Below are 26,763 nucleotides of genomic sequence, written 5' to 3' on the forward strand. Positions count from 1 at the left end.
AATGGAAACACATTTTTTGTATTTTCATTTTTTGGCCAAATTTATAAACTGAGACCACTGATTTATAAATCAAAAATTTTACCAAACAAGTTTTTATTTGAGTTTTTAAAATTTTTGTAAATATAAACTGAAAACTGAAAACGAAAGTGTTACCAAACGGCACATTAGAATATCTCCAACAATGCTTCATATTTTTTTCACAATTTTTTTTTTAAATTTTAATTTCCTATTTTAGGTAGGCACATTTGTATAAAAACTTCTACCATCCTATTATTTCTCTATTAGAATTATTCATTTTTGTTGTTTTAAAATTTAAAATAAAAAAAAATCTAAACTAGAAAAAGAGTGGAGAAATGTAAAAAAATTATATATATATTTTTAAGGATAAATTACATTAACCTCTTTTGAAATTTAGAAAAAATATAACAAGTTTCATAAATTTGATATAATTATACTAACTTTATTTCTAGTAATATTAAATAGATCAAAATTAATACAGATAATATGAAAACATAAAATATATATTTCATTATAAAAGAAATAACAATATTATTTTTTCATTCAAACGATTATTGAATTTTTAATGAAAATAAAGAAAAATGTTATATAAATTAAAATGTCAAAAAAATTTATTATACTTATATCAAATTTATAAAATTTATTGTATTTATTTTAAAACCTAATTTAGGTTGGTTAGTGTAATTTACCCTTTTTATTTATTTATTATTATTATTTTTTTTTGTGGTTTTAAAATAATTTGTTTATAGGGAACCATGCCATTTGGCTCGTTTCTTCTTGTGCATCTTGTTGTAACTGTTACATTTTTACGTCCAACACCCCCAATATGTCTTCAATGGTGTTACATCCAAAGATTTCACCGGAAAAACTGAAAATCTAGCCGGAAAAACAAAGCCTCCGCCACACCCACACCACTCTGCCTCCTTCAGCCGCCGTGAGCGCATAAAGAAACGACTCAAGATTCAAAATCTCGCCGGAAAAGCCAAGCCCTAGGTACCTCTTTAAAACCCAAAATCCCTTTCCAAATACCAGATTTCGAAAATTCTTACAGTCAAATTCATATCTTTCTTTCTTGTTTTCGCTCTCTTCATCTTTCTCGTAATTTTCTAATTTTAATTTTAATTTTTTTTATAGATCGTCAAAGATGGTAAATGCAAGTAAAGATTTATTCGGAATTACAATTTTCTTTTCCTCCTAATTTTCCCTAAACAACCAAACAATTAGAGGAATTCCATTATATTATGGATTTTTAAAGTGCGGAATTCCATTTTCTTGTGGATTTTTAAAGTGGCGTTTTCCCTCTCATATTCAGTATGAATTTTCAGAATATTAATTTTGTTGGGTTGCTTCAAAGAATGTGTGACAAATGTTTAGATACACTATATTGCTCATTGCTTGGTTTGGGTTGACTTTCACAAGTTATTAGCAACTAAGAAGTTCTTAGTTTGTGCTTGCTCAACTAGTATTCAAATTTACAAGTGATTTTGTTAATTTACATTTTGCTTTAAACTGACAGATGATTTGCATTAATTTATGACTAGGGTTTATTTGTGAATGTGGGTTTGGCTCAATTTAAGAAGGAATTAAGTTCGAATATGATTCAAAACATTTTTGTTCCTTTAACACTGACTTAATCTCCGTTAACTTGTTCTTTAATGTGATCTCTGGCATTGTTACTTTATGAATGTACCTATAGAAAATGTTCATTTATAAATCATGTGGGGAGAATGTTTGGATGTGTCCTGCATCTTGTCTATCAACAGTAGATATGCCATCTTTCGTGTTATTCCATTTGGTGTAGTGCTTTAGCTTTTCTATCCAAATACTCACTTCCTTTGTTGCTTGTGTAGGCAATTACTGCTCACTATTTTAAGCTGCGAACCTCAGCAATACAATGCCTTCTATTAAGAAGGTTGTTTCTACTCTTTGCCATAAATCATGTCTCTGTCACTCAATTTTTGTTGAACCATATTGCCAATATTATATTTAAGGGATGACTGGTAGGCCATTAAAGGGTGTTTCACCAATATTCACTTTTCCCTTTTTGTTTCTCTCTCACAGTCTCTAGGAACAATGGCTACAATTCCTTTTTCTTCTTCTTCTTCTTCTTCTTCTTCTTCTTCTTCTTTTTGTTTTTTGGAGAGGTAGGGTTATGTGTTGGCTCAAGGTAAGATGCATATGTACATAAAAAATATTATAAATTGCAAACTAGTGTTATATTTATCCCATAGAGGGGGGGTTGACAATTTGCTTTGGTGGGAATGTGTCTACTGTCAAATAAATTTTGCATGTGATTGTGTAACTTAATGGACATATTTGTATGTGGAGCTTGAACAGACATTATGAATTACTTGGTGGCACTGTATTGATGGAATGTTGGTGCATACTTGTACTCAATAGGCACTCTTGCACTTTATAGGCATACAATATCTTGGAAGAGTTGAGACTAGTGTATCGGTTCGGTTTGGTTGGGGGTTTAGGGGAAATTTCCCACTGAAACGAAATTGTAAGTTTTGTGCTCAAATGCAACGAGGCCAGCTGAACATACTGAATGGCTGAACCAAACTGTGGTTTATTGAGCCAGTTTGGTTTGGTTTGTTTTAGTTGTTTGTCTACCATATTTTTTAGGGGAAAAAAAACTGAAAAAAAAAAGACCAATCACGATTTAAACACGGATCAAAATTGAGGATTTTAAGATTGAACATCATATATGCATGCATCATAAAAAAGAGAGATGATAGAAACTGCCATTAGTGAAGTTTGATCACCAAAAAATTAGAAGCTTTGCCTCATTTTTTGCTGCCGTAGCTCTTTGGCATCGATCCCCGTCATCGATCTCCATCACCATCTGCAATGTCATGAAGAGAAAGATTCCTATCAGCCTCGACATCTCCAGCATGAAATAGAAAAAAGCAAGAAAGACTTAAGTGGGTTATTGGACAACACTAAAGAGATGATATAAAGCTCCAGATCCATATAAAAAAAGACTAGATCAATTTTTAAATCGACTATTGTGAGTTCAAAACACTAAAAGAAGGGCTTATGATTTGCAGGGAGAGAGGAGAGGAAAAGAGGTCAAAGGAGTAGGAATTATGAAATCTCCTCCTTTGCATTTCTTATATGAAAAATAAAAGCACTAGGAGCCTATCATTAAAAGGAATCAAGTTATTTAAAAAAACTAGAATGAGAGGAACATGTGAGAGAGAAACAAATTATTGAGAGTGAGAAGAAAGAGAAGTGTTAGATAGAATTAAAGACAATTTAATGATAAAACAAGGAATAAAGAAAATGAAGAGATGAGAGAGAGAATCTTGATTGACCCTGATAGGACTACAGATTTTGAAAAGAGAAATTTTTTTTGGAAAGTGTGAGAACCAGAAGAGAGCAACATTAGTTCTTATTATGGTTTCTTTGGGATTTGTTTTATTGGGAAGACGTACAAAATTAATGATAGAGATAGAATCAGGCCAAACCGTTTTGTATGGATCAAAGATAGATATAACAAACTATAGTATCGGTTTGTTTTGGTCCTAACAATTTAAAAACCAGAATCAAGAATTTTTATCTAGTAAAACTGAACTGACCAGACCTAGTAAGAAAACTGACCAAATTCAATTGATACAGTTCGGTCTGGTTGATTCAAATTGTTGTGTGGCCTTTTTTTTTTAATTTTTATTTTTTCTTCTAATCCCTAGTTGAGACTATTGTATGCTAAATAGAACTTTTAAAGTATTTGTATGGATTGTGGCTCACAAGAAACTCAATACCAATGATACATTTCAGATTAGGAGACCTAATTGCTTTTTATATTCTTAGTGGTATGCCATGTGTAGAATGGAGGAAGAGTCCATTGATTATTTGTTTTTGCATTGCCCTCTGGTGTTGGCCTTATGGTGGATTTTATTTTTATTAGTAAAAATGGATTGGGGGTTACGTTCATCTTGTGTTTAGATGCTAGTAATTGATTTTAGAAGGTTTGGCCTTGATAGCAAATCTCAAGTTCTATGGGAGAGTGTTGCTTGTGCGATGTTATGGGTAATATGGTTGGAAAGGAATGTGGGAATATTTGAGGACAAGATTGAAGACATTAAGGGTTTATGGCAAAAAAATGTTATTTTGTTAGATATTACTGTTGATGATATTTTCTTTGATTCATTTTGTCCTCACTGAGTTAGGAATAAGTATATTCAAGAATGGATAGGAGTACTACCGATAGAAGAGAAGTTAAGGGAGAATAGATTAAGATGGTTTGGTCGTATACAATGGAGACCAACAGAGGCACTAATGAAGAGATGCGATATAGACGGTAGATGGAAGTGTTAGGGGAAGGGGTAGACCTAGATTGACGTGGGTTAGTGTAGTAAATAGAGATATGAATCTCCTTAATTTGACTAACGATATGGCCTTAGATATGTGGCCGACCTCATTTGATGAGGCTTAAGGCTTGGTTTGGTTTGGTTTATATTGTATATAATCTTATTTTGAGCAAGTGCTTTTACTTATGGTTCTCTATCTCTCTCTCATTCATTTTTTTAATGTTTTTATATGTAAATCAGAAGGCTGAGCACAATAGCATGGGGCACATATTCAACATACTACTGAAGGAGATTGGGAATCCAGTTGAATTTGAACTTCCAAATTGGTTTAATAAATGGAAGCCTATGCGCTATACCTTCATAAAGCGCAGTATCCTGCTAATCAGTTTTAAAGTTTTGTTATGCTACTATTTTTATTAGTCAAGCTTTCTCCCTCCGCCTCTCTGTTTTTGCTTTTTTCTCTCTTATTCTTGAATAGTGCTCTTTAGCTTTGATCTTATTAGTTTCATTTCTTCACTAATTGCAAATGCCTTAATCTTTCATTTCTGACCTTGTTTCCAACTCTGTTATTATCTGCTAAAACAGTTGATCCATGTTCCTCTTTTGGTTTTTCTTCTGTTATTTGTCTGGAATGGTACTGTTCTTATAAATCTCTATTTCCGTTTGTGATTTTGTTAAAATTAACCAATTTTAGACATCTATCTCACTAAGAGGATTAAGAGGCGTCTGGAGGATGATGGTATATTCTGTTCCTGTAGCTCATCAAGTGGGGCTTCTGGTGTGTGTGGTAGAGATTGCCATTGCGGGTAAGGGCTTTAGTCAAGCATGTTTACTCTACCTTTTTTCTTTTTTTTTTGGTATTAAGTCAGACTTTAGTGGTTTGTGATGAACTTTAGGAGTCTCTCTCTCTCTCTTGGTACAGCTGTAAAATAGTTTCACTGATTTGTGATGGTTAGATAGTAGACAGTCTGCGTTCACTGTCATAGTTCAGTGTATCAAAATGTCTTGAATTTGAGTTATAAATTGCTTCTGATAGAGTTTGTCATATTTTAACCGTCTGATGATCAGATTTGGAAATTGTTACTGAATTTGTACTAGGATCAGGACTTTGCTTTGAATTTAATGGTGTAGATGCTTGTAACATGTACCTGTACTGAGCAGTTTTTTTTGGGTAAGTTAAAAAAACTGCCCAGTATAGGTACATCTTATAAGCATCTACACTATTAAATTCAAAGCAAAGTCCTGATCCTAGTACAAATTCAGTAACAATTTCCAAATCTGATGATCATAAGGTTAAAATATGACAAACTCTATCATACTGGGCAGTTGCCTTATGCATTTTATGATGATTTGCACGTACTTGGCATACATCTTGTGCAGTATAGTGGTGACTGGTGAGACATCTTACCAAGATACTGTTCATAACATCAAAAAACATTTCGGTGATGCATCAGATGTGCTGGTTAGTGACTTGCACCTATGTCATTATGTTATTGCAGCTTACTGCAGCAAACTGTTCTAGTAACTAAAAACTGTTTACTGAATCCTAAAATTAAATTATTGGAGGTGCTTTTATCTTTTATTTTTGTGGAGGTTGTCTAAGCTGAATGATAAGATTTTAATTTAGTCAAATGTGGACTTGTATCTATTGAAGTCTAATATTTCATATTTGGTTTGTAATTAGTTTTCTAGATTCAATGTATACACCAATCTACAAAAGATATAAATCATGATCATTTGTTTCTTAACACTGCTGAAGGTGTCTTCAGGTATTGGAAAATGTAATAAGAAAATACATTATTCATCATCATTATGGTCATCTAACTATCCATGCCCCTCAGTTCATTACTGCTATTGTTTCTCTTAACAATTGAAAAGGATGTGACATGACTTTATCCATTCTGTGCCTTTTGAGTTGAAATTTAGCTTGAATCAATTTGATCACCACTTTCTGTATTAGCATGGCGAATTTTTGGTGTCACTGATTGTTGTCTTTCTCCAGAATGCTATTATCAACCTGCTCTTCAGGCTGTAAATGTGGGAATTCATGTCTCAATAAACCATTCCAGCATAGGGTTCCAAAAAAGATGAAACTAGTGAAGGTAACTTCTGTTTAAATATTTTGTTACGATGTGTGTGGATGGAACATGGATGAGAGGAAGCATATTAGACAACATAATGATTGTCAAGTATAATTGTGCTTTGCCATTTGGAAGCACTTTCCATCTTATTTGGGTAATTGATTCACGAGACTGCAAAAGTCACTTTTAGGTTTCTCTTGGCAATCAATTTTATACTTGGATTTTATTTCATCTTCTACTTGTCTTACTGTGATGTTGTGATGTTGCTTAACTTACAATCTGTGTTTTAGAGTCTCTCTCTCAAAAACTAGCTTAGAATTAATCTCTAGTTCAACTTCTTCGAATTGCATATGACATGCAACATCATTTTGTATGTGCCTATCAAGTTCATATTGTTAGATCACCTACTGGGTCAAAAACTTAAGCTATTTGGAGCTAGACCAAATTGTATATCAAACTATCTAACACCCTCCTTCATTTGCACTTCCGTCTTGCATGTGGAGAGAGAAACATAATTCAAACAAGCAAACATACCAAATGGAGTGACGAAATGCAAATGGAGAGACTTGAACGCAAGACCTCCTAGAAATCAAAGCTCTGATTTTGTGTTAGGTCATCAATTGTCCCAAAAGCTTAAGCTATTTCTCTCAAATGGCTCTATAACTACTGTTGTCCATTTTCATTGGTCTATTTCATTTTAGACAAATGCTTTGAATTTATTTAGGCATCATGTGGTTTTTTGTGGTTGTTTATTGTTATGTTTATCTGTTTGAATGTCGTGTTAAGTTGATGCATTGGTTGTAGACCGAGAAATGTGGATCAGGGATTGTGGCAGATGAAGATATTAAGCGAGGAGAGTTTGTAATAGAATACGTGGGAGAAGGTGATATTCTTTCTTGCATTCTTGGAACTGTGTTTTTTTTTCTATCAGAATTATTATCTTTATTTTGTAGATTATTTCCTGTGGAATTTTGTGATGAATTGTGTTTCTTCGATGCAGTTATTGATGACAAAACATGTGAGGAAAGGCTTTGGAAAATGAAACACCGTGGAGAAACAAATTTTTATCTATGTGAAATTAACCGGGATATGGTGATTGATGCCACATACAAAGGAAACAAATCAAGATATATAAATCATAGTTGTTGTCCAAATACTGAAATGCAGAAATGGTAATGGTTCTTTACTGATCCTTATTGCTGATTCATATTTATAGTGGTTATTATTAAAGTCTTGCACAAATTTCTATGTTAGGATAATTGACGGTGAAACAAGGATTGGCATTTTTGCAACACGGGACATAAAAATGGGCGAGAATCTGACCTATGATTATCAGTATGAGCTGATTCTTTCTCTTCATGCATGCATTAGATGATGTGTTCACACTTCTTTATTTTGCACTGCAGCATGGTTTTATGCATATGCTAACATATTAGCTACCACCAGAATATTTATTTTCAGAAATCTTTATCTGCTGAAGCCAACCTAATAAATTTGGCAGGTTTGTTCAATTTGGTGCAGATCAAGATTGCTATTGTGGTGCTGCAGGCTGCAGGCAAACGCTGGGGGTTAAGCCTAGCAAGCCTAAGGTGCCTTCGTCGGATGCTGCATTGAAAATTGTTGCATGTCAAGTGGCTGTATCATCTCCCAAAGTGAAAGCAATTCTATCTGGCAAAGATGTATGTAAGAATTTATGTATTTATTGATTGATTGATAGATACATGATGATTGATAAATTACAATTCCTATACAATCTATATATAGAAGAAAATGTGGTAGTAGGTGTAGTGGAGGTGATAGTGGGTTAGGTGAAGTGGAGTGTGTGGTGAAGTGGAGGTAGGTGAAGTGGAGTGTGTAGTGGAGTAGGTGAAGGTAAAGATGGGAAATGTGGAGGTAGGTGAAGTGGAGTGTGTAGTGGAGTAGGTGAAGGTAAAGATGGGAAATTCTAACAGCCCCCCGCAAACTCAAGGAGGAGAGACTAACCAACTTGAGTTTGGAGAGAGTAACAAAACAAGAAAATACATAAAAATAAAAAAGGATAGGAGACACTGTATGGTCGTGTCAGACCGTTGGTGAAGACACTGTATGGGGGTGTCATAACGTTGTAGAGGACACTGTATGGGGGTGTCATAACGTTGTAGAGGACACGGTATGGTGGTGTCATAATGGTGTAGAGGACACTGGATGGCGGTGTCAGACCGCTGTAGAAGACAGTTTATGGGGTCATGTCGGACCGTTGTAGAAGACAGTTTATGGGGTCATGTCGGACCGTTGTAGAAAAACAGTTTATGGGGTCATGTCGGACCGTTTGTAGAAGACAGTTTATGGGGTCATGTCGGACCGTTATAGAAGACAGTTTATGGGGTTATGGCGGACCGTTGTAGAAGACAATGTTGTGACAGTTTACGGAGTCTTGCTGGACCCTTGTAGAAACTAACCGGAATCAATGTCGGGACAGTTTACAGAGTCTTGTCGGACCCTTGTAGAAGCTAACCGGAATCTATGTCGGGACAGTTTACAGAGTCTTGTCGGACCCATAAAGGAGCTAACCGGAATCAATGTCGGGACAGTTTACAGAGTCTTGTCGGACCCATAAAGGAGCTAACCGGAATCAATGTCGGGACAGTTTACAGAGTCTTGTCGGACCCCTGAAAAAGTTGCACCCTCAAAAGGTGTGCCCAAAGTTGTCAAAAAAGCGTGCCATCAAAAGGCGTGCCCAATTCATCAAAAGGTGTGCCATCAAAAGGCGTGTCCATTTTATCAAAAGATGTGCCATGAAAAGGCGTGCCAGTGTGTCGGGCGGCAAGAGGCGCGCGATGCGCGTGGCTGCCTCGGCTATTTAACCATGACAGAGCCTGAGGCCGAGGCAGAAGCAAAAAAACTGCGAAATCCTCTGTAAAACTCTTCGTTGTGCTGAGAGAGAGAGGCTGTAACACTGTTGTGCTGAGAGAGAAACTCTGTAATACGCTGTAACACTCTGTTGCCCAGAAAAATGGCCTCTTCTTCCCGTTCAGCTATCCAGAATACGGCATCCTCATCCCGAGGTCTACTCACTCTCTTTCCCGACCTCAATGAGTCAACAAGAGAGATAACGGGTGCGGTGGCACTGGAACCTCAACCAAGCGCCCCGGAGTTTGCTCCATTGAACTTTCCGATGCGGTCTGTGGAGCAAAGAATGGCAGTGCAGTCGGATGTGGAGGCCAATCAGTATACTTTGAAGGCATGTGTGGAAAGCATGACGGCGGTCACAAATTTGTCGAACCGGCTGCAGAGTAGGACAAATGAGGTGCAACATTTAAACTCCCAGCTGGCTCTGCTCCAACGCATGTATAAGGATGCGCGAGCAGAGATAAGCGTGCTAAGGGCAGAAAGCAAGGAGCTGAAGCGGAAGGCCACCGTGATGTTCCGATTTGGAGGTCCTCCATATGCTGCAGTGGAGGAGTATGGGGGAGTGAACGTGCTCAGTGGACAAGGAAACACGGAGACCGGACTGGCACGGGACACCCAAGATAAAAGTAAGAAGAAGAGACCTGCAGTAGAATAGAGAAGGGAAAAGAAAAATCCCACTGTGGGTGTGGTTGTTTTGTATTTTTGTTTTTGTTTTTTTTTTTTTTTTGTTTTTTTTTTTTTTTTGTGTAAAATGATGATCGGGGTGAGGCCCGATATGAATAAAATGAGTTTGCAGTTCGTCTTCTTCCTCCGTGTTTGTTGTTGTTGTTGTTGTTGTTGTTTTTTTTTTTTTTTTTTTTTTTATAATAAAATAAATAAATAAATAAAGAAAATAAAAGAAAAGAAAGAAAGTGGAGCAATGGGTGAGGTGCAAAATGTTTTGTGAGTGGAGAATAAAGAAAAGAAAAGAAAGGGATGATGTGCTATTGCTAGTGCTGGTGGTGCTATTTTCAAGCCCCGTGATGATAAAGTGTAATAACAGAGCATCTTCCCCTTTTGGGTTATATGCTCAAGTAGCTTAGAGGCTGCCTCGTCTTTTTTTTTTTTTTTTTTTTTTAATAAATAAATAAAATAAAATAAAATAAAGAAATGGGGGCAACGTGGGTGAGAGAAAAAGTAAAGGGGGAGAGAGAAAATATGTTCTCCGAATTGAGAGAGAGAATGGCTGTAAAGTGTTTGGTGACAGCTTGTTCATGAAAGCTGATGCTGATCTGTAAAAGCTCGCGTCAAAGAGCAGAACAAATTTTTCAACATTTCTGGCCATAGTTTGAATGGCAACTTCCAGAGTGAACACCAGTAAACGAGTAAACATTTTTTTGAGAATGAAACTTCTGGTAGTCTTGCTTAATGCGGAACACCATGACAGGTCTGGATTCTTCGTCGTGACCGGCGACATAGGCCACCCCTTCCGCGATTCTAAAGAGCTGTGAAGAAGATCGAGTGCGAGGACTTGAGAGCAAAGCCGTCGAGCAAGACAAGGATGCGCCGATCGGTAGGGTTTTCGGGAGAGAAGGAAAGGCAAGATCGAAGAAGACGGTGATGAGAAGCGGTTGCCGGAGGAGTTTGAGGAGAGAATGAAGAACAAGGGACTAATCATAAGAGGTTGGGCACCTCAAGTTTTGATTCTTGATCATGAATCGATTGGGGGTTTTGTGACTCACTGCGGGTGGAATTCGATCCTGGAAGGTGTTTGTGCCGGCGTCCCAATGGTGACTTGGCCACGATTTGCGAAGCAATTCTATAATGAGAAGTTGGTGACTGAGGTTTTGAGAATTGGGGTTGGGGTTGGTGCTCGGTAATGGCAGATTGGAGCAGGAAGTGATTGTATCAAGGGAGAAACAATAGCAAAAGCAGTGAAGCGGGTTATGGAGGCTGGAAAACACAACAAGAGTGAAGGTATGTGCACCCAATCTCCAGCGGGCAGTGAAGGCAAGGTTGCCGACCGACTGCCCGCCGGTGAGAAAGAAATATAGGTCTAAAACTTAATGCTCTGATACCATGTAAGAATTTATGTATTTATTGATTGATTGATAGATACATGATGATCGATAAATTACAATTCCTATACAATCTATATATAGAAGAAAATGTGGTAGTAGGTGTAGTGGAGGTGATAGTGGGTTAGGTGAAGTGGAGTGTGTGGTGAAGTGGAGGTAGGTGAAGTGGAGTGTGTAGTGGAGTAGGTGAAGGTAAAGATGGGAAATGTGGAGGTAGGTGAAGTGGAGTGTGTAGTGGAGTAGGTGAAGGTAAAGATGGGAAATTCTAACAATGTATGTATGGTGTTTGACTATTATTGTTGAGTATGACTGTTGGTACACGATGAGCTGAAAAAAAAAATTTGTTGGCATATGATGACATCTTCCACTTTGTATGTATTCCTCGAATTATTCTGAGTAGTTTGTATTTGTGTATAAATTATCAATAATCATTTTCAAATATATCTATTTGGAAAGTATCCATAGAGGGGCTAGCTGGGACTGGTTGTTCTTCAGTTTCGTTAATTCTGTGAGGGGACACATACTTCATTCATATTGACTTGTTTATGCATTACTAGATAATAGATCTCTGTTTTTTCCCGTCATTCTTGCTGAATGTTTCTTGGAATGTGGATTGTTTTGGCTGGTGGAACAGGGAACATGGTACAATACATGCTCTAGATATTTATCAAGGCACTTTTAAATGTGAGGACTGATTTCTTTCAACAATTAGACATTTGTCTATCATTTTTCAAATTAATCATGTAAGAACACAAATCTATCATTTTAAATGCCTTTTTAAATCTGTTTTTTTTTTTGGCCAAAACCCCTCCAAGTTCTCAATTGGTTGTATTTGATGTATTTTCTTAGAAGGAAATCATCAATGAGATAAATGGGATTAAATGAATAGGATCACTTTAGATCTCTTGTTTGGGAATGAAAGTTAACTGTGATTTAAAATGTACGTTTCAAAATGCAAATCCCTAGGGAATTAGTGTTTCCATAACCCTTTTTTGCTCTTCTCTCTAATAAGTTGACTATGATTTTCTAGTTGAGCTATCTCATTTCTGCCACTTGTATAAGCTCTGTAGCCTTGTTAACCTTGTTTTGTTTTATTTTCTTGTTCTTTTTCTTTTTAATTATTTTTTTGGGTGCAAAATGTGGACTAATTGGAGGCATTATTTGTTTGGAAAGGTTTATCGCAATGGAGTTCTGCATATAGGTAAGCAAATTCTCTAGTTTGACAATTATTATTATTTTTAATATTTGATTTTATGCTAATTTATATTTAGGCTGAAATTCTCTAAACTGATGTCACTCCTTTTTTAACCCCTTGCTTAGGAAGTTCGAGGTATGATCCTACTCGGACGAGAGGCCTTCATAATTGCATTGGTGAAGTTATTAGAATAGCTCGCCCCATGGATAAGAGGTAATCCTAAATGCATATTCCTTTCCTTTCATTCAAGTGTTCTATTTTATGCCAATAATTTTCTTACACTTGAGGTAGCCTTTTCAATTGACTTTTGAGGATCAATTCCAAAGGAAGCTCAGAATCTTTTCCCATTTGTAGTTCATGGCTTCGTAGACAATTTAATTCATTTTTTTTTTCTTTATCCTTTCACGCTAGTATTTATAGAACTTTTGGAAACAACTGATTTGAGTGTTCGTTATGCCTTTTCCTTGTCTTTTCATAAACCAATATGAGAATGACGGGTTGATTTTGTTTCTTACCATTTGTTGTATTGTATCTTTGCTGTTAATTCATTTCTTTCTCTTTTATTCTTTGGTATATCAGCATGTGTATATATATATGCATGTACAGTTAGATAATGACCACAGATACCACTGGGATACAAGGTTTGTGGTTTAATTCATTGCAGTGTAGGGATTTGAGAGACTCCAGTTAGTTAGCTTTTTTATACATATATATGTACTAGCCCTAAGGGAAGGGGTGAAGTTGGTGATTTTAGTATTTTACATTCTAGTGGAGATTAGATGATTTGAGTGGTGGCTTGTGGTTGGATTGTATTTGTAGCCTTAATTATTTGTATACGATCTCACAAAGAGAGACAGAATAAAAAAAAGAAAGAAAAGCACTTTTGCATTCCCAAATCAAATTGAAGTTGATTGTGGGTAACCGCCAGTAATACATTGAAGTTTTAAAACCTATATCTGAGTTTGAAAATTATAACAAATGTGTGGAGGAGTTTACACTTTTTTTGCCTTTCAAAAGATATGGAAGAACTCATTGAAACGGTAAAAATTAACGTTTGGAAATAGAAGGTTGTGACACTTTTGCCTTTCAAATGACGGGCTGCATCCTGTTTTTATATATAGCTAAAAGGAGCAAAATAGTTGCCACTAACTTCTAACACCTTAATCATGATTTCCTTAGAATTTGGATGTTTTACTAGAAAGAGGCTTTCAATTTTGAAGGTGTTCTGGTGCTATTTCTTTTAACTGTTTGAACTCATTTGAGGCAGTGCTTCAATAATGAAGCGAACTTCTGTATTGTTTTCTTTATTATATGGGTGCTAAATTCTTACAATGCATACTTTGCATATTCCAGGTCCTTTGGGATTATTAAACGGTTTGATAAGAATACCAGAAAACACTTGGTAAGGGAAAGGTTCTGTTTTCTTCATCTGGAAAATTATTTTTTTGTCAGTAATGTTACGTGCTTGTTTTCACAGATCATGTTTGAAGATGGTGGTCTTGAATTTCTTGACATGTCAAGAGAAGATTGGGAGTTCTGTACTTTATGATATGGTTGTTGGGTAGGTCCAATTTCTTACTAGTATAACTTGATGTTCATCATTCTTTGTTGTGTAATATCGCCATACTGATTCAAATATGTAAAATGTGGTGTATTTGCTGATTTTATTTGTGTTTCCTTCTGCAATCATGTTTTGGTTGAAGGATATTGTTGGATGAAAGATTGCTGCAGTGGTTTTTCTGCAACTGTAACATGTTTTTTGTGGTATGTCACTATTTCTTGTTGATCCCTAAAAGTGGTCGAGCCAAAGGGCAAATATGTCAGGTATTTTAATCTTGTTTGTTGTGTTGCAGGTTAGTTTCAGCAAATTCTTGTATAGCCCGTGCTTGGCCGTCTGTCATGACATGAAGTTCTGGCTTGAATTAGGTTTAGAGGAATGTTGTTGTACTAAATGTATTTTTCATATATATATATAGACATACATATATATATGTTGGAATAAGGAATTTGAGACGTAATTTTGTTGATGGGTAAGAACCATTATTCTTCTTTTTTAATAGACTTTTTCAGCATTTAAAATGTAATTGTAGGGAGGATCCTTTTTGACCATCTTATCAAATGTTCATACAACTTGATGTTTTGGTTCTAAGTGGCTTGTGTGAATGTTGTGATACTTGGAAATCTGGCAGGTGCCCGAGTCAAAGGCAGCAGCAATGTCAAATTTTAGATCAAAATTTTTTATCCTTTTGTTGCTAGTTTTTCTGTTAAAATTTTTTCTTGAGAAAATTTCCCGTGTTCTGCCTTGCAAAATTGGCTCAGGGATATCTATATTTTTGCTTTTAATATGTCTTCTGTTGGCTGAGTTGTATAACTAGTTAACTTGTGCGGGGCAATTATAGTAACAATTTATAATGTTGCCTTCTAAAAATATATAAAAAATAAATGGATAAGAAGTTAGGATAACATTACTTTTAGAAAAATGATTGGGGGCTTTAATAAAAGATATTATTAAATTTCTAATGAGCTCTAATGGGAGTGAATCTCAGTGTGATGTGATGTTTTAGTCTTGATTTATTTTATTTTATTTTATTTTATTTTCTGTCACATCATTAAAGATCAATTAGAGCTTCAAAATTAGAGGAATGTATCAATTAGAGTTTCAAAATTAGAGGAATGTATCATTGTTCATTATGTAAACTGTAATTTGCGCAATTGTTGTGAGATCTGCTATGTAGTTTTATTGGGATCGGGTCTATGGAAGTCTTAGCCAGCTTTAGTTCTTTCAAGGCCTTTTGAAAGAACTTACTAATCCTGTGATGTGATCTACTCCAAAATCGAACTCTCATTTTTATAGCAAAGATCATGTCAATATTCGAGGAATCAGGGAAGAAACTTTGAAGAAGAGATTAACTCCTAAGGAGAATCATAGCTTATAATCGAGACTTAGGACATAGTCCCACGACTACATCGTGTAATATCCAAAACTGCAAAAGGAGTCCCAAGATTTAAATCTTTATTGTCGCACTTAACCCAAGCAAGTCAATAGTTTTTTTTTGTTTTTGTTTTTGTTTTTGGGTGCTAGTCTTCACTACAGTTTAGTTAACATCAATCATAATATTCTTCCACTTAAAAACATACATTCATCTCAATAGAATCAATTGTGCATCCCTTTTACACGACAGTTACACATGCAACTCCATGCACATTCTCATGGTAAACATTTTATGTACACACATTTTCAACAAAAACAAAGAAGTGATAATAATCTCAATAACCAAAAACCATATCGATCATTCCATGTTTTAATTTACACCTCAGTCTACTGCTGTTAGCAAACATAAGTAGCTAAACTACTAGGACTAGCTCGAGTAGAAATCTCATTTGCTTATTGAATTGAAAACAACTAAACAAATTGGCTCAAAGATAACATTCCATTCCATTACATCTCATAAATCTTGACCCTTAAACATAACATTCCACACATTGGCTCAAAAAAAAAAAAAAAAAAAAACTCAAGATGTGTTAGATGAATAGGTTCAAAAGTCATATTTGATGAATTTCCCAGTTTGATATCACGATACGTTTGCATTTTGTAGAGATGTGCATACCACCAGACCTGCTGATGTTCGCATGAAATGCTGCCCTCCAAGTGCAGCAACACAAGAAGCATCAGTCTTCAGGTGAGGCTGCACTAATTCCCAGATCTTTTTCTTCTGAATCTGCATGTATTACCAAAATCAAATTGAGTAAAAATAAGCAAAAAGCAAGGGGAGAAAAAAGACAACCAAAACATAAAATACAATGCCAAATAAAACGTCATAATGTAACACAGTACCCTTTCCCCAAAAATTCATCAAATTTAGGTTTTATTGAACACACGAAAACAATTGAACAAAAACTGTAACGTACTAATCATATACAAATGCAATCACATCCATATATATTATTAGGGGTGCATTTTGGGCGGGCTCAACCCGAACAACTCGAACCTAGCCCGAATTTTTTTAGGACTTGGACAAGATATTTTCAAATTCGATACGAGTTTGGGCAAAAATTTAGAAGCCCGAATTAAATTTAGACGGGCTTGGGCAAAGACATCAAAGAGCCCGAGCAACTCGAATCCCGAATTATACATATATAGATATATAAAAATATTAAATATATATATAAAAAAATTACTAGCTATTGCATGATATTAAAGTAATTTAGATTATTAAATCATATTAAATATATATTATATATATAAATAAAATAAAATCTTACTTTTTTTATTTTTTATTCACTCATAAATTGTAAAGACTACTATAACGGCATCTTTCTTACATTATATAATTTATTTGTTTTGATAGTATTAATGATTTTCTATACATATTAAAAAAATATAAATAGAGTCAAATTTTAATAATTTAATAATGTAGCTGCAAAAAAAAAATATATATATATATATATATATATAATTCGGACAATTCGGGCAACTTGGACAATTCGGGTTTAACTCGGGTCGGGCTTGGACAAACAACCTCGGGTTACAATTCGGGCCTGGGCAGATCTCAGCACAACTTGAGCTGGGCTTGGACAACTTCCCAACCCGACTAAACCCGCCCGAGTTGCACCCCTATATATTATACAAGCATACTAAATAAATGTAAGCCTTCCTATTTACAAGAGAGCATTTCAACAAAAGAGGACTGATTTTTTGTAGTCCAATTCTGACCACACACGATATTTTAAGCTTATCTGCCCATCTCTTTAACTATTAGAAGTTCTTTTACTTAATCATTTCAAAAAGTGGTTTAACAAAACTGCTTCTAGTCATAAATTCTTTTAAGCAAAAAGTATAAAACAATTAGTTAGTATTAAAAGGAGTTAAAGAAAGCATCAATCAAATCTTAGTTGATGGCTACTCTTCAGTCCTTTGGTTTTGGTCTTTAAAACAAGAAGTTGTAATACAGATAAATGAAGTCCATGAGACATCAATTAAGATTCAAGATGACCAAAAGAAAAAAAAAAAAAAAATGAACACCAAAACAAAACAAGAAATACAGAATGGATAGATAACAAAGGGAAAGTGAAGCCAATACTCTTTTTCATCACTGATAAAAAGCCAAAAGAATCCTAAAACACAGCCTGATGGGGTTGTATCACTAAGGCAATACAGAAAAATGTATAATATCCCTGCCTTTGGCTTCTCACATCATCTCTCAGCTTCTACTTATCCATCATGAACATTTTATTATTCAACTTTTAATCACTCTCTATCTAGGTACATAAATCTAACTAATATAGCAACTCCTCGGACGAGTAGCATGACAAATATATAAAAGGCGAGATAGAAAGTTGCAATAGCATACATTGCAGGAACTTAAAACTAAATGTCTAATTGCAACAGGGAGGTTTCCATATGTAGTAAAAGTTCTCAAAGGCAAGATTTGATTGCAAAGAGAAACAAGTGGAATAAAGCCACAAGAAAATTTGCACAAAATATTAACACACCCATTTCCATACTCAAGAGTTCTGATATAAGCTGCGCGATTACCAAATAAAACCCAAATTGTCGTACCCAACAAAAACTGTCATAGCAGACACAAAAACCTCAAGTAGGCTAATACCAAACATAACAATAGCACGTTAAATGTGCCAAATAAACAAAACTGTACACTTTTTTCCTAAATCGAAGAGAACTAAATTGTGAATCTTTTTATATACAGTATGCATGTAATTAAAATGAAAACCATAAACTACCCTTCTGAAAAAAATATCATTTTTGTTAGCTGGGCAAAATAACATGTCAATGCACAGCACTTTATTTAATAGGACGAGCATGAAAATACTTTCTATTTATCTTCATCATTTTCTTTTCTTTTGGGTTTTGTTGAGTAGTCAGATATGAATTCTTCTCTAAAGCACTACCTGGTTTGGTGAGGCAGCATCAGGCAGGTTCTCTTTTTCATCCGCACAGCCAAACCATATCCTGTCACCAGGTAGTGAACCCTCGGGAGGCACAAGAAGTTCAACATTCTCATGTGATGCATCAGAAGCAGCCATAAGCATCCCAAATGATTTGATGCCACGCATATTCCTTGGCTTCAGATTAGCAAAGACAACTACCTTCTTGTCCTGCATGTTAATAAACATAGTGTTTTGATTATCACATGATCATAGAATTAATATTAAGTACTGAAACCCAAAAATTTCAGACACTACACCCATCCCCCACTCCTCACTGCCAACCATCACTAACAACCCCTTACTGTCCACCGTCACTCCTATCCTCTACCTTCTCCACTGCCCACTGGCCTTGCTGCCCTTGCCACCCCCAAACCCTCTCCTCCCCCCAACCTGCCGCTCTCACCTGCAACTCACTTACAACCCCCTCCCCCTCTTCAGCCACCCACCTGCAACCCCCAACCCCCAGCTTCTGGTAGGGCTTCTCAATAGTGATTGATGTGCTTGAAATGATTTAAGATTGATCAAATTCATAACTACGAGCAGCAGCCAATGTATTGTTGCACTGAACGAAATCCTTTGAATTTATATTCAATCTTCGTTTGATGAGAGAATATATCACAAACACCACAAATTAAAAATCAAGATATTGTTAATGCCATGACTTCGGTTCAAGTTTTTAAAAGACAACTCCAAATGACGAGGGAGAGTGGGTGGACCTATTTACTTGGTTGGTAATGTTTCATCTTTTTGTGTAAAGCATAAAATTGATGTTTCCGACATGGATGATGTGTTTGTAGTTTAAGGGATAAGAAAGCACAAAGCTCAAGAAATTTTAAACAAACATCACTATCAATCACTATGCCGTTACAATTTCAAGAACTAGATTCTCATTTCACTTATAGTCAAACAATGGTTTGAATCCATCTAAATCCTCTAGTCTTGACAAGAAAAAAAAAGTTGATTCATCTCGCTCAATTTTACCCAAGTTTTTTTTTTTCTCCCCAACCCATTGTATAAAATCCAGACAATCAAACAGGGCTAAAAGGGTTTAACATTCCTTTGTGGCAGAGAAAAAAAGAGGGGACAAAAAGATAGATACCTGAAGAAGATCAAGAGGAATATACTTGACAAGGCCACTGCAAATGATTCTGGGTTGGGGCTCGCCGATATCGACCTCTTCAACATAAAGGGAATCGGCTTCCTCATGTCGCCAAGCTCTTACGATTCGCCCAACCCTTATGTCGAGCGTGTTGGCTGCATTCTTTATCTCATCTTTCTCTTCATCACCACCACCATCACCAACCACTGTGGATGAAGAGGGAGAAGATGATGGTGTTTCTGAGAGAGATGACGAAGAAGAAGAATCTACACCATTCTGAAATGTGGTGCAGAAAAATCTTCTGTTATTAATTTTGGGAAGGGAATTGGGAAAAGGAAGAGATAGTGAAAGAGGGCGACCACCGATTTTCCAGCTACCAACCCCGTTGTTTAGCAGTGGGCGGCGACCACCGCCGCCGTAACTTCGGAAGAAGAGAAAGCTGCCGCCTTTAAGAACGTTAACGCCCACCATCGGCATCGTCACTCTCTCGCTACCGCCGCCGCCTCCTAGTCCTTTTGGCGTCCCGGTTATCCATTCACTGGTTTCGGTTGGGACTAGATTTTTTAAAAATATTTTTTATTTAATTCTTTTTGGGCACAATGTAAGATTTCGATTTGGAATTTGTACCAAAAAAAAAAAAACTAATTTATCGATTAAAAATAATCTAATAAAAATTGTAAACATTAATTCATTTGACATATTCATAATAATTTTTAAAAAAATTAGTTTATTTTTAAATAGCTAAATTTTTATTATTTATTTATTTATTTATTTATTTTGGGGGAGGGGGAATTGAGTATGCTAGATGATCTATTTTTTTAAAATTTTATTTAATAAAATAATTTTTTTTTTAGTCAAGAAATGGATTTATTAGTTGGTGTCAAATGAAGTTTTGATAGTTAGATTAGTTGATGACTAGACTTGGGTTGGTCACCTTTCGCTTGCACAAAAGCGTCATTTTTCAGGTCCGATCTTGAGATTTCTGAAGTCTAAAGTCGATAATCAATTAATAAATTTTTGAGGTTTTTCATATTTATTTTTTTCATTGAATGAAAAAAAAAATGAAAGTAAAAGACAAAAGATTTGTATCAAAATCATAAAAATATTTCGCATTACATTAAATAACAAATAAGTATCGCTTGATCCTCGCTCTTTTTGTATTTTTAGAAACAAATAAATCAATAATACTTGCATAATCTAATTTTTTTTTTGTAAAATCATTTTCAATGGATGACAATATTAATTATTTTAAATAAATGAATTTTTTAATTTTTTAATGGATCAATTTATTTTAAGTTAATTTAGGCTTTTCTTAATTTTTTTTTTGGACTTAAAATATACTTAATATATTATACTAAACTATAGTAGGGGAGACCCATTTTTTGAGGGGAAAATTGGTCTAGGGTCCCTCTCCCACTTTTCATAATGGAAGAGATCCACAAAATTATTTTTTGATGTCTAAGATCCCTAAACATACAACAGAGAAATTTCAGTCCTTTATACTGTCTTCATCATCTGACCCACCGCCATCCCCAACAACCTGACTCTCAGTCCTCCTCATCTTCCAACACTTCCCAAAACTTTACCCAGTGGAGATTCCCGGCCTTGTTCTCCTTCTCTCCTTTCCTCTCATCACAATCGCATACATCTTCGTCTCCGAAGCCCTTGCGATCCAGGCGCTCATCTTCATCTCCTACAATAGAAAAGAGAATATCAAGGTATGAGGGCTACATCCATGAGCTTGATCATCAATGCTAGATATACTCAAAAGTACCCAGATTTCAAAATGCATAAATCAAATTCATTATGAATATGAACAATACCACCCTAAATTTAAATATGCTTCATACATTTCAGATTTTCTACACTTTCTGAATAATTTTTCTGGGAACATAACATTTCAGATTTCTCAACTATCTTGAAGTAATGGTTACTTGTCAAAACTGTAAGATGACCTCCAAGCATGACTTTGCCATCACATTTAGACAAACTTTAGCAGCACAATGAGAAAAAAGTAACATGCTCTACCAAAAAACAAATTTAATTATAAATAATAAAGAATTGCCAGCAAAAATGATAAAAATGAATGAGTTGCCAATCTGAGAAGGTAAGGTAATCACGAAGACTTCAGACACAGCTGAGAGAGAGAGAGTACAATAAGATCTACTTACAAAAGGCTTAAGAACTTTTCTCTATTCTCCCAAACAAGAACAGAGATCAGAAGAAATATATATAATGAAAAACCATATATAATCCAGGAACTCGGGTAGGGATTTTACATGGGCATCGTGACACGAAGGATAAGACGTACTGCCACTCCAAGCAATGAAGAACTTCAACAATTAACTGCTTTCTGCTGGAAGTGAACCAAGGGTCCCAACGCAGTTGGCATATTTCGGCCTCCATTCAGTTCTTCCCTTCACAATCTCAGCCCCGCCCTCAAGTCGAAGTAAATGCTGGCACTCAACATAACCGGGATCAACCTGAGAAAAGTGATCTTCTAGTTGAAGCTAGAGAAATTCTTTAATTTTTTAACTGAATTTTCTCTGGGTTGAAACCAGAGAAATTCTCTGGTTTTTGAACTCAATCATCAAGTTCTGTTCATAAAAATACAACTTTACTGTAAATAGAGAGAATTTCTCTGGTTTCAATCCAGAGAATTTCTCTGGTTTGTCTGGTTTGAAGAGAATTTCTCTGGTTTTGGACCAGAGAAATTTGTGGGTTTGTGGGTTTGTTAGACATGGGTTTAATTGTAGTTAATAGAGCCAGAGAAATTTGCGAAATCAAAGAAATTTCCTGGATAGCCATAGAAATTTCCTTTCCACAATTTTCTCTGGATTTATTTGATACTCAGAGAAATTTCAATTTTCTCTGGAGAGAATTTCTTTGGAACTGAAATTTCTCTGGATTTCAATTTTCTCTGGAGAGAATTTCTCTGGGACTGAAATTTCTCTGGATTTCAATTTTCTCTGGAGAGAATTTCTCTGGGACTAAAATTTCTCTGGATCCTGTTAAGGGACCTTAGACATCATGAAAATATTTGATGTCCTTTATATTATAAAATCATAATATCAGGGACCTTAAAAAAAATACCCCTTTTTTGAGTCTATTTTCAATGAATAATAATATTAATTTTTTTGAATGAGCCTTTTAATTTTTTAATAGATCAATTTATTTTAAGTTAATTTGGGCCTTTCTTAATTTTTTTTGGACTTAAAATATATTTTATATATTACACTAAACTATAATAGAAAAAGCCCATTTTTTGGGTCTATTTAAGTTAGTTTGGACATTTTTAAAATTTTTTTTAAACTTAAAATATACCTAATATATTATACTAAATTATAATAAGAAAGGACCCATTTTTTGAGTTTATTTTGAAGGGTCCTAGGCCATGGCCTTGTGGGCTTATGCCCAGGGCCGACCCTGTTTAGTTTAAGAGTGATATAGAGGTTTATTTTAGAAAGTTGATTAAAAATTAATTTTAATTTTTTTTTTATTCTTTTTCAATCAAATCATCTCTTTATTATTATTATTTTTTTTTGTGTGCATTTTTAAAAAAAAAGTAAAAACAAGATTAAAAAAAAAAAAAAATTAAAAAATCAACTTTTAACCTTTTTTCTCAAAATAGATCAAATTCTAATAAAGACAATAATTTAATGTTTTAAGGATAATTTAAGAGCTTAAACTATTTTAAACCATTATTGCAGATTATTGCATTAAAAATTATATAAAAAATCAATAGATTGTGAAGAAAGCTTATAATAACAAATAATAATTATTTATGAAAACTAGAAGGAACTATCAAATTAGTTGTTCCCTATAATATATGGTATAAAAAATATTTTTTTTGATGAATTAAAATTTTATAAACATCAACCAAGCTATCAAAAATGCTAAAAAGAGGGAAGGATAGGTGTTGTGCCTAAGAGACCAAAACGAACACCAAACATACACAAAAAAAGAGAAATATACAGTTTACGTGGTTTGACAATGTGTTTATGTTCACGGGCAACAGAGTTTACTATGTAAAGAGAAATTACAATATTACAATAATGGAGAAAAATGAGACAATACTCTCACTCTACTCACACTCACACTCACACTCACACTTTGTTGCTTACATTCTGATTTATTTTGATTACTATGCTTGAATCTCTTCTATATACTACCCATTTATAGATGCAATGGGAGAACCAAAGTCTTCATAACTGTTAACAAGCCACCAACAACATTTGGTAGCCACCAACAAGATCTGAAGATCAACCACCCTACCATGGAGTAGCTCGGTTGAAGTCTTCAATCCAAATTTTCAACTCATTCATTTGTTTTCATTAGTAGCTATTGTTGATTTTAGTGAATCAGATCCAATCAATAACAACAGGCACCTCTGGAGGGGAAAAAAGGAGTTGAGGTGGTGGCATTGTGGAAAGAAAGGGGCAAAGCGGATGACACTATTGAAAAGAGATAAATAGGGATGTGTGGCAATAAAGGGAAACGAAGGGGTGGAAGTGGAAGAGCTACAAAAGAAAGGATTGGAGGCAGACAAGATTAATGAGAAGAATAGAGTTGAATTGGGAGTGGAAGTGGATACCGCTTATAATTTGTGAGGTGTATAAATTTCTTAGGACGTATTTGTTGAATTTTATAGGTCTCCTCTCGGTCTTTCACTTGTTGCAAACTACAATTGCTTCTTGATTTTTAGCTAATTTTAGTTGTCTTACTCAAATATGAAATATGTGTTTCCATGTAAAAGGTGTTTCTTTATAAGGATTATAAAAAGGGAAAAATTGATCTAAGATCCCTACCCAACTTTTGGTAGGAGGAGAGGTCTACAATAATATTTTTTGATGTTTAAAGTCCATCAATGTTATTTTAGGTTGTAATGGAGATTTTCGAAGAACATGATGATGTAGATTGATCATGTCTTTTACACCTCTCTGTCTGTCTGTCTGCACTGTGTGTCACTACTAAGCTTCAACAATGGCAGCTGAATAAGAAGAACATCAAACTCTGATCTACGAATCCCCTCTCCCAATATCGTCTCCTGGACCACCCTCATTTTCGCCCTCTCTAACTCCTTCCTCTTTCTCTGCTACTTTGTCTCCATGCTCTGCTATCCCACCTACCCACCCATCCACCATAACCACCGCACTCTTGCCACCCTCTTCAAGCCTTGCTCTTCCCTTCATTCTCTCTCTTTTGGCCTTCAACTCCATACTCTTTCTCTCTCAAGCTCTCTCTATCTGCCCAACCCTTCACTGCTTTTCACTTATCAATTTCTATTCCAAAACCTGACATCCAGATGATGCTAGTGAAGTGCTTGACAAAATTCCTCATAGAGACCAAGTTTGTTACGGGTCTATAATTTTTGGGTTAGTGCAAAATTCGAGGTCATTTGAGGCTTTATCTTGCTTTGCTAACATGAGAAGTTGTGTTATTGGGTCTATAATGTATAGTGTATTGGAAGCACTTCATGCAGCGGCGGAGCTTGTTGTTTTGGAGCAATGTAGGATAATTCACGGTCATGCGGTTGTTATTGGGCTCGATTTGGGTATGGTTGTGGAGATTGCGTTGGTTGATGGGTATAGGAAGTGTGGTTTGGTATCAGAAGCATATGGGTTGTTTGATGAGCTTGTGTCGAAGATGAGTATTATCCGGTGGAATGCAATGATGGTGAGTTATGCACAGGAAGGGGATTGGAATTCGGTGTTGGAGCTTTTTGGTTTGATGGGGGCTAGAAGGCTTGTCTCGGATGAATATAGCTTTTTTACAATTCTTTTAGCTTTTTACAATGCGGGTTTGGTTAGGGAGATTGAACAATGGTTGAGCAGGATGAGATTTGATTATGGGTTAGAGCTGTTGCTCGAGCATTATACATGTTTAGCGGAACAATGGGTCGAGCAGGGCAATTGGAGGAAGCTGAAAAGATTGCAATGACAATGCCATTTGCTTCAGATGCAGCATTCTGGCGTGCATTGTTATCAAGTTGTGCGCAACATGGTAATGTGGAAAATTTTCCGCGATTACCCTTGAATTTTTTCTAGATTTGGCCACTGTGTAAATTTTCTCTGAATTTGGCCACTATGTGTATTTTCTCTGGATTTGGTCACTGTGCGAATTTTTTTTTTTGGATTTGGCCATTGTGTGTATTTTCTCTAGATTTGGCCACTGTGTGAATTTTCTTTGGATTTGGCCATTGTGTGAATTTTCTCTGGATTATGGCCACTGTGTGAATTTTCTCTAGATTTGGTCACTGTGTGAATTTTCTATGGATTTTGGCCACTGTGTAATTTTCTCTGGTTATTCACTATATATTTTTTCTGGATTGTGGCCATTGTGTATATTTTTGTTACTCTACAACATTCAGTGATGATTGGTGTGGAGAAGTGGTTTGGAAATACTCTTTGGATCCAATGGGACGCTCGAGATCCTCAGCAAGTCACCTAAAAAGGAATGAACACTCCGGTCGGGGTTGTCGGAATTAGCATTTTGACGGATAAGTCAGTGTCTACTCTCTTGGTTACTTCTATCTTAAGTTAAGCATACTTGTTCTCACATGCCTCTCTTTGGTTGATGTTCCTCTATTTATATTTTCCTCTGGGCCTCAGGGTTGGGCCCACCTTTAGTCCACTGTGCAATTATTTACTCGGCTTCTTCTGTTGCAGACCAACCCCTACTCGGCTCCTCACTCACCTGGTTCTATGGCTGATTAGGATACCTCTGAATTTATATAAGACGGGGTTGAATGCAGTGTATATATCTCGATTGCCTAAGAACAATATTCGGCCTCTTTACATCCCCTAAAACTCGGCTCCTACAATTGCCCCCCAAACACTCCACTAACAATAGTTAGCTGGCGTGTTTGGTTTCGAACTTGAAAAATCAAAGCCAAAATTCGGCGGTTAACCTCATTCTAACGCGAATGTCAGAACGCACATGCTTTTCGGTCATCATTACAACTTTCCGCTCCTTCGTACACTTATTTCATTTATTATTATGATTTAAAATTTTGTCGTCTTTTCGAATGCGTGTATATTGTTTTTGAATACTTGAAGCTCTTGGTCTGCCTTCCGATACACCTCTACAACTTCTGTTCTTCTTTATTGTCTTCTCCGTCTCTTGTAAGTCCTCTTCCTCTTTACTTCGAATCCCATTT

The 26,763-nt window shown here is 35.5% G+C and overlaps 3 protein-coding genes across 4 annotated transcripts; 2 read left to right on the forward strand and 1 right to left on the reverse strand.

Annotated features, from left to right (window-relative positions):
• Positions 1 to 771: 771 nt before the first annotated feature.
• On the forward strand, positions 772 to 14,705 carry ASHH3 (histone-lysine N-methyltransferase ASHH3). Of its 2 annotated transcripts, XM_082872647.1 has the most exons (15): positions 772 to 1,011; positions 1,869 to 1,930; positions 4,575 to 4,704; positions 5,029 to 5,140; positions 6,337 to 6,436; positions 7,220 to 7,298; positions 7,416 to 7,587; positions 7,670 to 7,750; positions 7,917 to 8,094; positions 12,535 to 12,562; positions 12,682 to 12,769; positions 13,910 to 13,958; positions 14,034 to 14,117; positions 14,260 to 14,320; positions 14,410 to 14,705. In XM_082872647.1, exons 2-13 carry the CDS (start codon positions 1,913 to 1,915, stop codon positions 14,103 to 14,105), a joined length of 1,107 nt encoding a protein of 368 aa, XP_082728773.1. In that variant the 5' UTR covers positions 772 to 1,011; positions 1,869 to 1,912; the 3' UTR covers positions 14,106 to 14,117; positions 14,260 to 14,320; positions 14,410 to 14,705. The 2 variants fall into 2 exon arrangements, with proteins under 2 accessions (XP_082728773.1, XP_082728774.1); XM_082872648.1 differs by lacking the exon at positions 1,869 to 1,930 and having other exon boundaries at positions 776 to 1,011.
• A 1,096-nt stretch (positions 14,706 to 15,801) lies between these two features.
• LOC114314321 (Nucleic acid-binding, OB-fold-like protein) lies at positions 15,802 to 20,195 on the reverse strand. The gene is made up of 3 exons (XM_028260801.2): positions 19,605 to 20,195; positions 18,467 to 18,673; positions 15,802 to 16,275 (listed from the first exon to the last, which is right to left on the reverse strand). The coding sequence occupies exons 1-3, from the start codon at positions 20,079 to 20,081 to the stop codon at positions 16,129 to 16,131; spliced, it is 831 nt and encodes a 276-aa protein (XP_028116602.1). The 5' UTR covers positions 20,082 to 20,195; the 3' UTR covers positions 15,802 to 16,128.
• Positions 20,196 to 25,055: 4,860 nt separating this feature from the next.
• LOC114314299 (pentatricopeptide repeat-containing protein At4g33170-like) lies at positions 25,056 to 25,544 on the forward strand. The gene has a single exon (XM_028260775.2). It carries the CDS (start codon positions 25,056 to 25,058, stop codon positions 25,542 to 25,544), a length of 489 nt encoding a protein of 162 aa, XP_028116576.2.
• Positions 25,545 to 26,763: the final 1,219 nt, after the last annotated feature.

Source organism: Camellia sinensis, chromosome 6, assembly GCF_055761805.1.
Source record: "Camellia sinensis isolate YWXY chromosome 6, ASM5576180v1, whole genome shotgun sequence".
NCBI lineage: Eukaryota > Viridiplantae > Streptophyta > Magnoliopsida > Ericales > Theaceae > Camellia > Camellia sinensis.